The sequence below is a fragment of the Centrocercus urophasianus genome, unplaced genomic scaffold, assembly GCF_019232065.1.
Source record: "Centrocercus urophasianus isolate 14NV4802_14NV808 unplaced genomic scaffold, USGS_Curo_1.0 seq_38, whole genome shotgun sequence".
In the NCBI taxonomy this organism is placed as follows: Eukaryota; Metazoa; Chordata; class Aves; order Galliformes; family Phasianidae; genus Centrocercus; species Centrocercus urophasianus.
The window spans coordinates 5,233,342-5,249,427 of record NW_024884955.1 but is presented as its reverse complement, the minus strand read 5'-3'; the positions used below and the strand labels follow the sequence as shown (position 1 = coordinate 5,249,427).

At 48.8% G+C, this 16,086-nt stretch overlaps 2 protein-coding genes across 6 annotated transcripts in view; both read right to left on the bottom strand.

Moving 5' to 3' along the window:
* Positions 1-66: 66 nt before the first annotated feature.
* On the bottom strand, positions 67-8,033 carry TTPAL (alpha tocopherol transfer protein like). 2 transcript variants are annotated; one of them, XM_042832328.1, is made up of 5 exons: positions 7,983-8,033; positions 6,847-7,299; positions 5,947-6,140; positions 4,414-4,524; positions 67-3,776 (listed from the first exon to the last, which is right to left on the bottom strand). In XM_042832328.1, exons 2-5 carry the CDS (start codon positions 7,283-7,285, stop codon positions 3,501-3,503), a joined length of 1,020 nt encoding a protein of 339 aa, XP_042688262.1. In that variant the 5' UTR covers positions 7,286-7,299; positions 7,983-8,033; the 3' UTR covers positions 67-3,500. The 2 variants fall into 2 exon arrangements, with proteins under 2 accessions (XP_042688262.1, XP_042688261.1); XM_042832327.1 differs by lacking the exon at positions 7,983-8,033 and adding an exon at positions 7,633-7,770.
* A 5,471-nt stretch (positions 8,034-13,504) lies between these two features.
* HNF4A (hepatocyte nuclear factor 4 alpha) overlaps positions 13,505-16,086 on the bottom strand; it is a 29,287-nt gene continuing 26,705 nt past the window's right edge. For all 4 annotated transcript variants that reach the window (XM_042832281.1, XM_042832279.1, XM_042832280.1 and 1 more), the window contains exon 10: positions 13,505-15,519. In XM_042832281.1, coding sequence (XP_042688215.1) covers positions 15,377-15,519 — 143 coding nt within the window. In that variant the 3' untranslated portion in view covers positions 13,505-15,376. The remainder of the gene's footprint in view (positions 15,520-16,086) is intronic.

The window sequence follows — 16,086 nt, the reverse complement described above, 5'->3', positions numbered from 1 at the left end:
ATGGCAATGTACACTTAACTCCCTCTTGCAGTAAAATACCCCAAAATGACACAAGGCAACTGTATGGAAAGTACCAAATTAGCAGCTGTTACAGTAATGTATTTAATCACCCAGTCATGCATCATAAAATTACATATTTTGACCACTCCATTTTTATAAAATGCAATATAAAAATAAGATTTTGTCAAAATAATGTGCACACTTAACCATCCACCACCTCTAGGCCCACATACAACAAAAGGCAAAATTACCAGTTGGAATAACACTGTGATTAATTCATGCCAAAATGACATTTAACAAAAACAAGAACAACCAAAACATCAACCCCTGTCCTGAAAATACCTCAGGGTTTCTAATACCCATTGCAAGAGTATAAATTCAAGTATCTTTATGTACAGTATGCAGCTAACTCTTGTCCTACATCATGCTGAAAGCCATGGCTACCCCATACAGTTTGAGTAGTTTGAATTTGTCATGTGTTGGGCTGGCAGGGATGGCTTTCCAGAGGCATGTAACCTCTGAAAACAAGGTTCTGTCAAGTAGAATAAGATGTCAGATCAGTTCTAGTGCTGTGAAGTGGGCAGGGAGAAGAGGAATCAAACCCTCTAAATTAAACAGCTTTTCCTACCTGTTCTCTTAACCTGCAGATAAGGAGACTATACAGTTAAAGCAAGTGATTATTTTCCAACTCTGACACAATAAATATTGAGAACAGAACTTTTTTGTTTGCTGGCAAGTGCTAAAGCTTAAAGAATGCTCTCAGCTTTGTAGTCAGGTGCATGTAAAACAGCTGTGCTACCTGAGCACTGGCTTCAAACCTAGAAAGGGGTAGAGAGACAGCTTAAGTAAGTTCTAAAGCCAAGGAAGAACAGATCTAGAAGGAATAGTTAAAGGCTTGGTACAGGTAAGTGTGGTTGAAGTGATGTATCGTGACATAGAGGGTGCAGCTTTAAGAAGTTTTGGAGGTGTAACACAAGCTGTTTTCAGCTTGGATAACGTATCATTTTCTATTAGGTTAAAGATTAAAAGAAACAATTTAGTTTTTCTGTAAGCACAGGAGAGAAGGGGTAAGTGAGATGGGTTTGTTTTACTGACCATGCAAGAGAATATATGAGCCTGAAAAGGGATTGGTTCCTTTAAAGGTTCCTCAGGTGCAGCCTTCTGCTGACTGCCCCTTTTTTCATGTGATGGGTATTACACTGAATTCTGAACATTCAGCTTCCTTCTCCGGTATTTAAATAAGTGGATCAAAATAGCTTTTCTAACAGAGCTGTCAAAACAGTTTATTTGGTTGTATATTGTGGCTGGAATTAAGAGGCATTCAAAGGCTATAAAGACCAGACCGACCTCTATGTTCTGTCAGGTAAACAGTGTGGGCAGCCACTTAGTTTTTGAAGTCATGGCCTGCATACTAAGGTCTAAATCAAATCAAATCTCTGCAAAACATGCACCTCATTTTGGTCAAAAGTGAAGAGAAAGTTCCTAGCAGTACTTCTTTACTTTATGTAGCAGGAAGCGTTTGGTTTTTTTTAAACCTATGCTTAAGGTCACAACCCTCAAAGAGGAGTAAGACTATAAAGGTAGGGAAAAAATGCTATAAATGAGGAAAATGAATTTCTTTCTATCTTCTAAAGCAGGTCGAGTGATGAGTTCCTTACTCATACTGAAATTCTGGACTGCCACTGAGGAATAAGCCTCATTGCTCACCCTTTCTCAAATCCTGATCTGCTTTTATAGTGCTTAGATGAGAGGTCTGGCATTTGGCACCTCCAAGATTCTGGATGACATCTGTTGCCAGGTCAGCAAGCCATGACTGCGGTGGCACAGGAGGTTTCTGGAAATGCAGTCATGCTGCAGGGGGGTCTGAGAGGGAAGAAGACATTCAAGACAGAATTTGGCACTTTGAAAAACGAATGTCTGAAATTCTCAAGATAGCAGGTTTTTTTTTACATTCACAGAAACACAGTTGGTGCTTAGGTCACACTTGGCACTGCATGAGGATTTCAGCCAGAGGAAGTGCTCTACAGCTAAGTCCCCTGGTAGAAGGGATGTTCTTTTTCACCAAGCAGTGAAATATTTCACCTTGAAATAATTGGGTGTGCTTTCTTGTTTGTAGTGAGGTTACCCATCTCTACACCTCTGCAGTGCAGAAGAACGTGTGCAAAGAGTGTGCTGACAGTTAAGTTCTAATTCTAGACCACTTACACAGATGGAACTTAGGGAGTGGGAACAGGTGACTAAAATGTAGGATACTTTACCCTGATGTGACACTGGAGTCTTAGCTCTGTTTCTAGACGAGGACCTTTAAGCACAGGCATACAAGTTATGGGTAAACATTACAGAGATGAGATTCAAGTCTATCTTCATACAAGAACATGACAACTGAAGACAGAAGAGATCAACAAAGCAGAAACCGGAGTTGTAACATTTCACAAAAGTGCAGACAGGCACAGTAAAAAAAATAAAATAAGAAAATGCTACAATACCAGAAAATTTAAGAATGTGCTTTCAAATAGCCTGTCTGCGTTTGGTTTCACAAAGAGTTAAATTCAAATCCTGTCCAACATAGCAAGTTTAAGAAGCACCTTGCTTTCCTACGGGAATGTTGGCTCCTTACATCATGCCAGCTGCTACAAAGCTGCCTCACAAATTCGGTGTGAGTTACTTACCAACTTTCTCATTGCAACCAGCTGCAGAAAAGAACAACTGACAACGTGGAAAGGTGGGTGACAGTTTTTCGCATTGGGTTCCCAAACCTCAGTATCTGAACTTGTATTTAATCAAAAGTCTCGTTACCTGATCTGAGAAATTCACTGTCTTCTGAAAATGAAGATTGCTTCTGTTTATCCTGTTATATTGCTGTCTTAATAGTTAATTTCTTTCTGTGAGAAAGTTTCCGAGAATTCCCATACTGCTATTCATAGATAAGAAAGCTTTCTATGTTAATTTGAGCCAAATATTCATTCAGATATTCCAGAAATGCCAGCTCACAATCTGCACCCAATGATAGGGGACAGGCCAAGTCAAATGCTTATGGTTTTAAGCAATCTCCACTGACAGAACTACATTTCACAGGGTTCAGAAGCAACTGACAGCTGTTTTTCTTGGATTATGGGTGCTTTCAGAAGGAGAAGGGAATGGACAACCATAAAGCTAGCAAATGGCCACTTTTAACTGGGGTGGGGAGAAGAAACTATCAAAACTTACCATCCTGCATTTCTGTTTTGATAATTAGAAGACACTGGCAAGTCTGCACCTTCCCCAGAGGCTGACTAGCTGTAGGAATTCTATATAACTTGGTAACTGTATGCTCTTTCCCATTATCCTCTGCAAACTCTGCCCTGCCCCCACTGTGCCTTCTTCAACTTCCTTTGGTTCTACAGTGTAAAGTGCCTCAGCAGTCTGTTCCTAAACTGCAGGTTTAGGAGTAAGGCAGAGTTCACAACATCACTTACGAGAACAGAAGAGGTCTTTACTGCTATAAAGCTTCCCTTCACCTCTTAGTAGCAGTAGTAGAGCTGGGGTTTCATGCCTCGCAAGGAATCATCACACTGCTTTTCATCAGCATCCCCGCTCACTAGCATGTCATGGGGAGAGCTGTCACACGGGAGAACCAGCTGTGAGAAGTCATGCAGGAAATCCTCTTCGGAGGCCAGCAGCAGCTCGTTCCATGCTGAGATGTCCAGCTTCCCTGCAGTACCCCCGTATTCTTCAGGGAGAATCACTGGAGGAATGTTTTGATGAAGAGAATTCAGGTCAGAGCCATGAAGAAAAAACTAAAAAAGAAAGCCAAAAATTATTTTATTAATGCATATCAAATACTTTGTGGCATATTACTATCAGTCAAAGAGCTTGCTTTGAATTAAAGAGCAAATTTTAGAAGGGGTGGCTTTGTGTGCAAGTGTCAGCATACAGCAGTGGGCAGATGCTGTTAGACACACTTGTGAGAATAAACCAAGTCCAGTGCAGCATAAAGCCCAGCAAGAAAGCCTTGAGACGTGTCAGTCTCTGCAGACATTCCAGGTTCAACTAATCCTCAAGTTCATTGGTGGGACTGACAGTATTTTCCTTCACGGAGAGGGCATCATCCTTTGCTACATCCAGTCGTACAGCACCCACCCAGGGCTGTGCTGGACACTTGGGTAAGGGAGAAAAGCAAGGGGAGGACAACACCTCCCTGTGACACCACCTTATAAACACACAGCATTACTCGCCAGGATAATGCAACCCCAGGGATGGAGTCCAGTCCTGAACATACACAAAGCATCCTTATTCTTAGACCAGTATCAAATTCTTCAAAGCCAGTTCAATCAAGTAAATGGCACCAACGTTCTTCAACAGGTTTTACTTGCAGGGGCTGAGCAAGGAACTTACAAACATCAGCATTAATGTTAAAATGACACAAATCCTTACCCGGTTTGCTATCTTTTCCTTCAGAAAAGGCTTGATGATGGCAAAAATGCCTTTGAATATACGAGGTTCATTAATTATGTTAACAGCTTTTATTCGAATGGGAAATCCATCCTGAAGGGTAAAGAAGATTTTTATAGCGCAGTTTAAAAAACATTTGTTATTTTCCTCTTTCTTTAAATGTCCTGAGGCTGCCTGCCAGCACAACCCCCCGGTTTCCAAACTCCCATGAGATAAAAACATAAACCATTGTGGAGACAGAAATGCACCTTCTCACAGGGAGCAGAACGAGAGCTGTGGGCATGAAGCCAAGGGATGAGAAAACTGCACAGTGCCCTTGCACTGGGAAATGTACTGCTGCCAGTAGATCTTCATCCCCTACGCTGTTCATCTCCCCTGGAAAATAAGCCTGGGTAGTCACTGTCCTTGGGGTGTTCCCAGCCCTGCTGAGGATGCAGTTACAGAGCAACGATCCCAACTCCTCAGGAGGGAGCACGCCGTGCTGGGAGCAGTGAATTGGCTCCTTCTGGAGATGCTGCACAGCAAGGCTGATGCAATGTGTTTATTCAGGCCACAGCTTCTGGCCTTCGCCTCTGCTCTTCCTCTAAAATAAGGGGACACCCACCGCTCTATGTGTGCAAGTTAAATGTGGGCTCAGTTTAATGATAATTTAGATCTTAATTAAAGGACTACGTGACTTCTTATAACGACATTCAAAGCCTTGCTAGTTTCATCTCCATAAACTCCTATTTCCCCCTGTCCTTCCTTATTCCCTTACAGATGCAGCAAAGAACAGAACCAGCTCAGACCAGAGTAAAAGCGATGAGGACCCAAACCCTTCCTAGTTTTCCTTATCTCAGTCCTTCAGCTAACAGAGCTGAATGTGAACAAAACTCGTCAGAACCTCCTACCACCTTGATGCTTTCACCTTCCTATTTGGTACAACTCTCCCTGTGCTCACACTCTTGCTCTAAATTGCTCTCTGTTGCTTTCCTTCCAAACATGCAGTTGAGATCTTTTTATTGCAGTCTCTCCTGCCACCCTCTGTGCTGAAGAAGCCTTTCCTCTGCCAGGGACTGGATGGAAATCCTCCTCAAATCACGCTCAGTCAAAAATCCCCTTCTGCAGCAGGTTTTGGGCATGCACTCACCCAGCACTGAATGTCATGCTCCACTGTGGCTGGAAGAGCCATCTTTAAGCACAAACCACCTGCATACCAACAGCTGTTCCTCAGCATTCAGGCAAAAGGCTTTCCTCTGCTAGGCCAAACTGAGTGGCTCTGTTCCTCATTGCTAACATGCAGCACTGCCCTCTTCTGTTCCAACTCTAATGCAAATTAATTTTAGGGATGCAGAAGTCAAAACATGAAGGGAAGCTGGAAAGCTCTAAGAAACTGCTGGGGCAGGGTCATGTCTTAACTCTCCCAGTAAAATCCAAGGTGCTAAAGTTTCTGGTAACACAGTCAAGAACTCTTTTAGACACAGAAGCTTTCATTTACAATGAGCAAACTTATTTTCCCACCGGTTCAGGTCTTACCTGAAGAATTCCAATCACTTTTTTGGCTACAAAAGGACCAAAATGAGACGCCTTAGATAAGCTGACTCCTTTGTAGTCTGCCAGGATTACAATTCCATTCACCTGGGTCTCTTCGGACTGAATGAGTTTTTCTAACGTTAAGTATATGGCACGAATGTTCTCAGTAATCGGATAATTACTGGGTGTCCATCTGTCTGAGGTTACAAGACATGGATGGTAAGTCAAAAAGTAAATATAAGCTAACAATACACATTCCAAAAACTGATTTTCTATTTTTCTGGACTTTACAAGTCTTTAATAGCACAGTGCTAGTTCAGAGCCGCTTTTCTTAAGCAAGAGGTCAATGGCCACTTGTGTCACTGCAAGGAGCAAAGCAGTGGTTATAGGAACCCCGATCTCCACCCAGCACAGCTGACTGAAGCAGCTTCAGCTCAGAAAGAAAGCAGGTAAATGGAAAAGAGGAGAACGAATGAAGTCAAACTTACAGCAAGCCTGGCAGTGCCAAAAGCACATCGAAACCTCTGCTTGTTTACAATGGAGTCAAAGTCACAGGCTCCTCTCCACTTATTATCACAGCAAATTACAAGCTTCTCACTGCAAGCCAGCAGCCCTGTCTTATTCTGAGTTACTAGCCAGTAATTCTTCTGGCATCACCTAACGTTTCATCAGCCCACTGCACTGCGTTTTGGTTTTTACTCAACTGCAGTTATTGCTGAGACAGGAAAAGGAACCGGTATAACATTGGCTAATGACAAAAGTTCCTGCACAAGCTGGCTGTTCCAATTTCAGAGAGCACCTACACACTCTGCCTAATTAGCCAGTGCTCACAGGAAAGCAGGACACGGATTTGGGGCCCAGAAACGCCTTGGGGTTAGAGAAGCTACTCATGCATGTCAGTACCTGGACGGATGCAGACAACGTGGCGTCCCTCTGGGTCCCGGTGGGGCAGCACAGTGACAAAACCAGACTCCAGGACAGGCTTTATTGCAGAAGGCTTCAAGTTGTTGAAGACCTCAGGCCAGCTCCTCCGACAGCTGTGGTAATTCACCAGGAGCTGGAGCGCTCGGTCGTAATCGAATTTCCTGGCTCTGAGGAACCTGAGCAAAAAGGCATCTTCCAGGCAGGTCCCCAGGGAGGGGTAGTCTTTGCACACCATGTCTCGGAGCGCCTGCACGTCTCGGAGCCGCCATTCGGGTTTCTCTTGGAGCTCCTCCCGGGCTTTGGTAACGAGATCAGGAGACAGCGAGCAAACATACTTCGGCCGATCCGGCAGCAGCTCGGCCTCTGACAGAGACCCCGCGGATGGACTCGTCCTCGTGCAGTCGCTGTCCCCTGACATCACGTGGCAGCAATCTGTGAAAAAGGAAGCTCACAAGTGACAAGCAATCTGACAGACCGCTACTGCATAAAGAACCGTTTGAGCCGGAGGAGACCTTTGTCACGTATGCATTTGGGATGTGCCGTGTCCCTGCCGAGGAACCGGCTCTAGAGCCCAGAGCAGTTCGGGCACTGCCATTCTGTTCCTGGCGTTTGGAAGCGCAGTGTCTCTGATCTCCTTATCCCGCACAGCAGGTACGGAGCGCCCCTGGGTGCCACCCAGCCAAACACAGGAGTTAAACAAGAATACAAGTTGCACGAGATTTACACGGCTTTGCTGCACGGCGCAGGGCTTGTCTTAACACGTACTTCCGACAGCGTCCAACTGGAAACCACAGCCAAACGAACGGGATGCTCCTAAACCCAGCAACGAGGGGAGGAGGGCGAGATGAGAAAGTCCGGAGCGCGGCGCGCCTCCTGCCGCCCGGGCCGGGAGCGGAACAAGGCGGTTCCATCCCCGAGCGCCGTTCGCTCAGGGCCGGCACCCGTCCGAGCGGCGGGCACAGGCCTCCGGAGCGCTCACCTGCCGGCTCGGGGCCTGGCCCCCGCCCGCACTCAGGCGGCTCTGCGGCCCGCCCGGCCCCGCTCCCCCGCCTCGCTCCCCTCCGATCCGCAGCCCCCGCCCAGCGGCATCGCCGCGGCCCCAGTCCCGGCCGTACCGGAGCGGCCCCGCGCGGCAGCTCCGTCTCCAGGCAGCGGCGGCCCGGAACCAGAACGGCTGCCAGGAAGCGCCGCCCCGCCCCGCCCCGCCGCGCTGCGCGCACATCGCACCCACCGCGCACACCGCGCATACCGGCGCTGCGCGGTACCCCGGCCCGCAGCCCCGCGTGCGGAAGCCGCGTGCTGGGGTTCGGCAGCTCGGGGTCGCCCCCGCCGCCCTCCGGGGCAGAACGTTCCCCTCCGCGCCGCCGTGCCCAGAGAGCGGAGCTGTCAGCGAGGAGCTGCAGCCGCCACGAGGCCGCACCTCCGCCTGCCCTGCTCTGCGCCGAGCACATCGGGGCGCTCAGCACCTTCCCCGGCTCCGCAGCTCTCCTTCGGGCGCTCCCCGATCCATCGCTCCACTAACACGAAGGTCGCTGCAGGCGCTGCCCGCTTCTCGTTCAGCCGGGAGAGGGAGCCCGGGAGCGGAGCCGGAGCCGTTCTGCCTCCGTAGCGCCTGAGATCGCGCTGTTTTATTTTTTATTTTATTTTATTTCATTTCATTTCATTTCATTTCATTTCATTTCATTTCATTTCATTTTTTAAAGAATGCCAAGAGAAGGGAGCGCGAGGTGCTGTCATTTAGGGCCGTGTGTCGGTGCTTTGTGCGGCTTCCTGTAGGCAGCGGGATGAGGGATGTCCCCAGCTGTGTTGGATCCCGGTGTCGTGCTGTGATCAGAAGCAGATCGGGCTGGGCTGAGGAGGGGCTTTAAAACACCAAGTGGAGAATGCCGGAGTTGCGAGCTGGGGTTTGTGCTGTAGGGTGCAGAGTGGGGTGGAATTTGCATCCTAAAGAAAGGAGATCGGTCGGTCCAAATGGAGCTGGTTAATTGCTGCTGCAGCAGGGAGTAGGTGTGGGTAGCTGACGGGATGGGGGACAGGCTGGCATAAGACAAAGACAATAAGGAAGGAAAGCAGAGATGAGAACAGTGCAGTGAAGGACTGGAGATGGAACGTAATTTGGGGTCAGTCCCCAAACACAGCAACTCCTGTCTGAGCTCTCAGGTGGAGAGCATTGAACTCCGAGAGCAGCGGGTGGTGAAGGGGAGGATCGGAGGATCTGAGCCCGGAGCCAGGTCTTGGGGGGAGTTCTGAAGATTCTGGCTGTGATACCACAGGAGTGGTGGTGAGAGTTTCTGTAATTTACTCTGAGTGCTGTGGTGTCCTGCGATTAGAAACCAGTAAATGCAAAACACGTCTATAAGGAAGTGAGAGCTAAAAAATGGAAGCAGGCATCCAGGCAGCCCTCCTCTACTTGGGGAGTCCTGTCCTTATCCTGCAGGAGGCAGGATGCTCTGCACTGTGTGCATGCACTCCTCTCCAGCTGACAGGGGGCTCCTGCCTCGTTGGCTCCGATTCTGCCACACTTTGCAGGAGCTTCAGCCAGCAGTTCAGCACTGCCTGACCTTGGAGCCATGCCTGGGCCTGTGGGGAACCCAGCCTTCCTCTGCTGTTGCCTGATTGGTGCCTTTCTCAGCTCTGCTGCTGCTGGGTGCTCCTGCCCTGCCGTTGTGTTATAAATGGGTGGCTGTTGGTGTTGGTTGATATTTAATGAAGTCCGTGTAGTACTCTTCACTCATTTACTTATCCAAACAGTCTTAATGCCCAGCCTGGGAAAGTTATCTTGGCTTCTTTAAGCTTTTCCACCATTAGCAATAAACATTTTACAGTCTTGGCAAGCTGAGACCAAAAGTGAGCATGACTTCAAACAGCATTGCTAGCAGAGAAGGCTTTAAACTGATATTAAATCTCTAAACTGAGCAAACATAACAGTCCGGTAATAAAGATAATCTGTGAGCAGTTCGGGCCAAGAGGGGCTCTGATCCCTGGGCTTCAGGCACTGCCTGCTATTGCAGCAGCACTGCCTGCAGAGCTCTGCCCCTGCTCTGCACATGCTCTGCCCACGCGTGCGGCAGGCCAGAGGTGCATGCAAAGCACTGGAAACAGGCTGCACTATGCAAATGCATGCAAACCTGTCACACCTGCCATGGGAGCAGCTGTGTGCAGGCAGACACCTCACACCCAGAAGTCATGGGAACACGTGGTGGTCAGACACACAGCGTGACACAGGCACGCAGCCTTACCCGGGGTTTGAGAAGGCTGCTTTCCTCTTTGGCTTTACTAGCTTTGAGACTAGCAATGGTTTTGCAAAGCCTTGGTGAGGAATGTGCTTGGTGGGGGCCTCGGAGTGTTTTAAATATTGTGGGATTTCTGTAGTTTAAATTTATTCTGAACTGAGACAGCATTTGCCTGATCTTCTGTTGTGTTTCCCAGTGCCTTTGCACGCTGGAAGGACAGCAGCTGTCTCTACATGAGGATGTGTGCCTGGCAGGATCGGTGCTTGTGGGGCTGTGAGTGCTGCTCAAGGACCCGTGCTGCACAGGTGAGAGTAGCAGGAGCAAGCACGTGGGTTTCATCCTGCAAAATCCAGTCTGAAAATGGTGGAGCCAGATGAAGGAAGCGCTGCTTCTCACTGGATTGGAGCAGTGCTTTGCTGTTTCAGCCAGGTAGTCATCACAAGCCCTTACGTCAGTGGGAAGCAGTTTGTGTACCTGTGTCTTCTCCCACAGCTGCAGCACCGCTGGTCTCAGTCCTCAGAGCTGACAGCAGTCACAGCACGCCTGGCAATGCTCCGGGTCCAAAGCCAGAGGAAGCCTTGCCATCATAGAATCATTAGGATTAGAAAAAACAAGTAAGACCACCAAGTCCAACCCCCTGCCGCCCCACTGTACCCCCTAGCCTTGTCCCCTAGTGCCACATCCCCATGGTTCCTGAACACCTCTAGGGATGGTGATCCCAGCACTCCCTGGGCAGCTGTGCCATTGCATCACCACTCTTTTGGAGAAGAAATTTTCCCTAATATCTAACATCAGAAATAAAATTCCCAAACTGCTCTTCTTCCCAAGCACATTCAGTGCTCTTCACCTCTTCAGTGCAGAGCACACCATTCACCCCAACAGCCCCTTACACAGTGAGCTGAAGGAAGTGTCTGCGTTCTTGTTTGTGCTGAGCTGTGCTGCTCGTTCCGCACGTAACGAAGCTGACACTATATTGCTGTGTTTATTGGCCTGGCTGGCAATTTTTCAGGTGCTAGGTGTGTTTATGGCTGTCAGGGTCACACCTTCATTAGGAATGGGGAGAGGGATTTTAAACGTACCCACAGCTTATCCTTCCTCCTCCGGCCTCTTGGTGTGGAAGGGGGATGTGCGGTGCCTGGCCCGCATCCCCAAACTGGTTGGTGTTTGTTGCGCTCAGCCTTGAAGGAAGCACAGCCTGGCACACAGAATTGCCTGGCTCAGCAGTGCCACGTTGCTGAGCTGTCCCTCCCGCCTCTTGTTTTTCAGGGCTATCTGTGTCTCTGTATGCACTTGCGAGTTTAATAGCAGCAATAGTTGCTTTTGTCAGAGATAAAACTCATTTGCCTTATTTATTTATTTATTTATTTATTTATTCTGTTGTTTGTTTCTTTCCACTGAGATACGAAAGCTGCGGAAAAGGCTCCAAAGCCTGTTGGCTGTTTCAGATGAGGGTTATATAAGGAATATGAAAAGAATGCATTTCTTAGTGGCCAGGGTACCTAAAAATACCACTTCTGCAGATCTTTGCTTGGACATCGTGAAAATATCTTGCAGCTGGAGATTCTGATCCTCAGGATAATGTCCTTAGTTCACACAGCAGCGCTGAAGAGGACAGTAGAAAGCTCTCCTCCCCAACAATGTCAAATAGTTGTCTAAAAGGCCAGTGCAGCTGTCCTCATGGAGGACATCTCCTGTGACATGGGACATTGCCTTTGCGGAGGATAAAACACAGCCAATGCGTGGCAAGGCCAGTGCCATGTTGTGATTCTGGGCCGGAGGGACAGGTGGGGTGAGGGCTCTGGCTGAGGATGCCACGTAAGGACGAGGTTGCCTCTGGGGCATCTTGTGGGTTTATTTTCAAGTGAGTTGAAACTAGCAGTGAGAAACCTTCTGTAGGGACTGCACTGATTTAAGATTAACCAGGTAAAGGGCAACCTTGATAGAGTAGTTCACAAGAAGGGATCCAGGAGAATTTATTGCTTCAAAGATTTGATATTGCTTATATGGTGTTATTAGGGCATAAACCCAACTGTGGTTCACAGGGTTCCTGTGGCAGGCAGGGGAGCCCTGGGTTTAATTTCACATTCATGGTGAGGAACTAACATCTCTTCCTTCTTCTGCCTGGCCCAGCCACTCAGTCACTGTGTTTGCTGCAATGCCACCTGCTCAGCCATGGCACTGGGGCTCTGCTGCTCAGCCAAGGAAGGGAATGCACATATTGAGGGAGTGTTATTCAAGGCTTACCCTACTCTGGGGCCTCGGAGTGGAGGTGTACATGAAGTGTTGTCTCTACTCAGTCCTCAAGCATAGCTTTGTGTCTCATACCTGCTGGCAGCATTCACGGACACAGCTGTCACTGAAGGTCAGTGCATGGCTGCAGCTCCCCCCAGGGCAGGACTGCCCTCATTTTGCATTGGGGGAGCAGGTGGGGGATGTGTAGGGCATCTCCTGGGGGTCAGAGCCGGATGGTGGTCCTGCCCCTGACCTAATCTGCAGCACTGTGATCCTCTCTGCTCTCTTCCCGTTATCTTCCTGGGCACACTGCAGCTGAGAACAGGCTCCTGTGATCAGGAGAGCAGGTCATTAAGAGCCTTCTCTGATTGTCAGTGTATTTCTTCACCTTTATGACTGGAGACAAGCTGACTTTCACTTTATTGTCTCATTGTGCCCTGTAGCCTCAGTCTGTCTTTGGCTGCACCTGCTGCCTGCAGTAGTTGGCTGTGTGTGAGCCAAAGCAGAAGCATCACCCAGACTGCTCCAAAACGGCCTTTAAAATACAATGAGGACTTCAAAATGCATGGGTTCAGAATGCTAATAACGTAGTTTGGCTTCCATTACTTGACACTCAGAGCGTGGTTAATTTTTTAAGCTCTCTGGAATCATAGAAGGTAAATATTTATTCTTCATGTGTTTGGTTTTTTTCTTTTTTTTTAATGAAAACTGAGTTTGCCATTCAGTCTTATGGTTCCAGCACACATGGCCTCAAGGCCTCAGCCACCAGCTAACATTAAGATTAACGTGAAGCAGTGGCAGCTGGCAGCAGCATCAAACACTTGTTTGGGCTTTTTTCCTCAATGCACACACACTTTGTGCTTGTACAGGCAGGGAGGTGAGTACCATGATTTAAAATAAGTCCTCCCAGAAGAAAGAAGTCCATCTGTCTGGGAAAAGTTAGAAAATATTTTGTGATTTATTCTTTTTTCTTCTTCTTCTTCTTCTTTTTTTTAATGAATACAACTCTAGTGAAGAAATATTCCTCTGTTTCCACTGGAAGGCAGTAAGCAGCACAAATAGATGTACAGCATCGAGGAATGCCTGGTGCAAATGGACCAAAAGGGATCCCCACAGAGTATCTCTGCATACAGGAAAAGGGGTTGCTGAGGTTGGAAAAGACAGCCTGCTTGTGAAGTTTTTTTACATTTAATTTCCCAATTATAAATAATCAATGTGATTTACAAAATAATTTACAGAAAATGATTGGCTTCATCATTGCAATAAATTACTGGGTATAATGCCACCAGCTCTGAGAGATGATACAACACTCGGGATGCCACCAGCGCAAGGCGAGGCGGTTCCTTTTTGCATTGGCGATCGAGGGAGGGATCTGCAGCTCCTCTGGCCCAGCTCAGATCCATCCCAGGGACCTCTCCGGGCCCCTTGGCAGCTGTGGGCGCCCACCACGGGGCATGGACCGTCAGGAACACGGTCTGTGGATGGTTACATCTGCTGCTGCCCCAGCGATAACCAGGATTGTTTTCTTCCATGCTGGATTTTCCAGAGCACAGATGCGGGGCATCTGCTGCCGAGTCTCTTCTGATGAAAAGCGCTCGTTCCAGGTTTTCTTGGCACCTCTGCCTCGGTGCTGCCAGCAATGAGTGAGAAGGGAAGCCTGAAGTTGCTGTGTGAGCTCCAGGAAGGCTGCTGGCTGATTTCGGCTGTAAACCAAAGGTCGTACTGGTGTGGCTGCAGCCCTGGCAGGCCTTAGACAAAAGCACGGGGCAGACAGGAGACGAGGGCACGGCCAGGGCAGTGCTGCTGGTGCAGGCTGCAGGGATCTGACCCTGACTTCTGTCAATCCTCACAGCAGGACTTGAAGTGTTCTGCTATGAGGTGACTGTTCCCAAACCCTCTGAGATTTGGAGGAGCCACAAGGAATTCAATTCTTATCCTGTTACGAAGCCCTATAAATCTGTTATCAGCCACTCACTCTGTGCAAAGGGAGTGGCACTGAGCTGGACACATACCTCAGAATTAGGCTGGCTCTGAACTGAACTACTGGGTCACAAATCCCCTGGCATGAGGCAGCCCATGTGTGAGGCTCTTTCCCTTTCACATGTCCTGCCCCTGCTTCTTCTGAACCAGCACCACGCGGTCCTCTGGCTGCTCAGAAGCAGCACTGGGCCTGCTGGTATTTCAAGCAGTGCTGCCCACAGCCAGCCTGTGCAGGGCTGGCCCCATCCCGCTGGGTGACATTTCCTGAACCCACAGGCTGCAGCTGCCCTATATGGCTGGGGAGCAGTGTGAAAGTTTGGCAGTGGCTGCCTCTGAGGCCTGGTGTGGGCAGCCCCAGGTGAGGAAACAGAAAAACCCACCCAAAAGCAGAAGGGTCTCAACAGTGGAGAATCTTGGTGGGACAGACTTTGCCCCTGCATCAGCTGGAAAGGTTTGTTAGACCTGGCCGAGGGCTTGGTTTGTTGGAGGGTGACTGAGGAAAGATCTGGGATGGGCTGAGGAGCAGTTCTGACAGTGCTGCCAGGCAAACCCCAGCACGCTTTGATGCAGCAGTGCTCCTGGGGCAGCTCCCACCTCAGTGAAGCTTGGCTGCCCCAGGGGCTGCCTGGGGAACCGGCACAGCTGTGAGGATGAAGCCTTTCCTTTCACCCAGCACAGCCTCATGGTTTGGAGGATCACTTGTTCACAGGGTCTGGTGTACACTGAATGGATGCTGAGAGGTAGCAATAGCGGAACAGCTAGCTGCAGTGTCCCCAACCAGGACTGCAACCTCCCGACTGGGAAAGGCAGCAGTCTGGCCCTTCTTACAACGAACGTGGGTTTCAGTAAGGCTTCAGTCTTAGCTCTGTGACTCGAGGCTCTCCGTGGCATGTGCTGTCTGTAGCTGCAGGAAGACAGCTTTTGGTAGTGGTGGCCTAGTCCGATAAGCAAGTCCGTGTGCTCGTGCCCGAGGTCCTCAGGATGGCTTTTTTCACAGTGACGGAGTCTGCTCAGGCTTTTCTCCCACACAGTCTTCTAAATGTGGCCAGCTGCTCTGCAGGCTGCTAGATGACCTCCTGCTTTGTGATGGCAGGCTGTGGGATGGAGGTGGGCTGTTTTGCCACAGTTGCAATGGCTCCGGGCAGCAGCTTGTACTGCTCTGGCCCTGAACCCGCAGGCGGAGATGGCTGAGGTGTTTCTGGAGTAGCTACAGAGAGAAAAGCAAAATTAGAAGAGGGTCAATAGACCTGATGGCGCTGGGATTTGTCTTATATGTGTGAGGTTCAGATTTAAGCAAGAAAGAGGCTCTGTAGCTAAACCCTAGCTCCCAATGGCTTGCATGGTGGCTGCATGGCAGTCCTGACACGCAGACCCAAGTGTCCTGGAAGAGGCATAATAATGAGCAATGGATGAATAGAGCTGCTGCCTTTTAATCTGTGCTGGCCACACTTTTTGGTCAGCTGAGCTCAACTCAGTCCAAATTCCCATATGGTGGCCCTGAGTGAACAAAATACTTCTACGTTTTTGCAGAGGAAGTAGTGTGTTTGAGGCATTCAGGGGAAGGGGAGCCTTTCCTTTGATTTCATTAGGCACTGGATGGGATCATTCATCCCTGAATTTAAGGGCTATGTAAAAGTGGCAGTCTGACACAGGAACATCTTGTTGAATCAATTAATCTAGTCTAATCTAATCTAACCCACTTCTCTGTTTGTCTTTCCCTCCTTTCTGCATAGGAATTTCTCACACACTTGATCAGAGGCTCTATCTTGCATAG

What these genes read in the sequence shown, in the direction of transcription:
- TTPAL (XM_042832328.1), bottom strand. Translation starts at nt 7,285, where the DNA reads ATGTCAGGGGACAGCGACTGCACGAGGACGAGTCCATCCGCGGGGTCT. An exon ending in AAGTGATTGGAATTCTTCAG is followed by an intron (nt 4,525 to 5,946) that starts GTAAGACCTGAA and finishes TTTACCCTTCAG; the next exon opens with GATGGATTTCCCATTCGAAT. An exon ending in AGGAAAAGATAGCAAACCGG is followed by an intron (nt 3,777 to 4,413) that starts GTAAGGATTTGT and finishes TTTCTTTTTTAG; the next exon opens with TTTTTTCTTCATGGCTCTGA.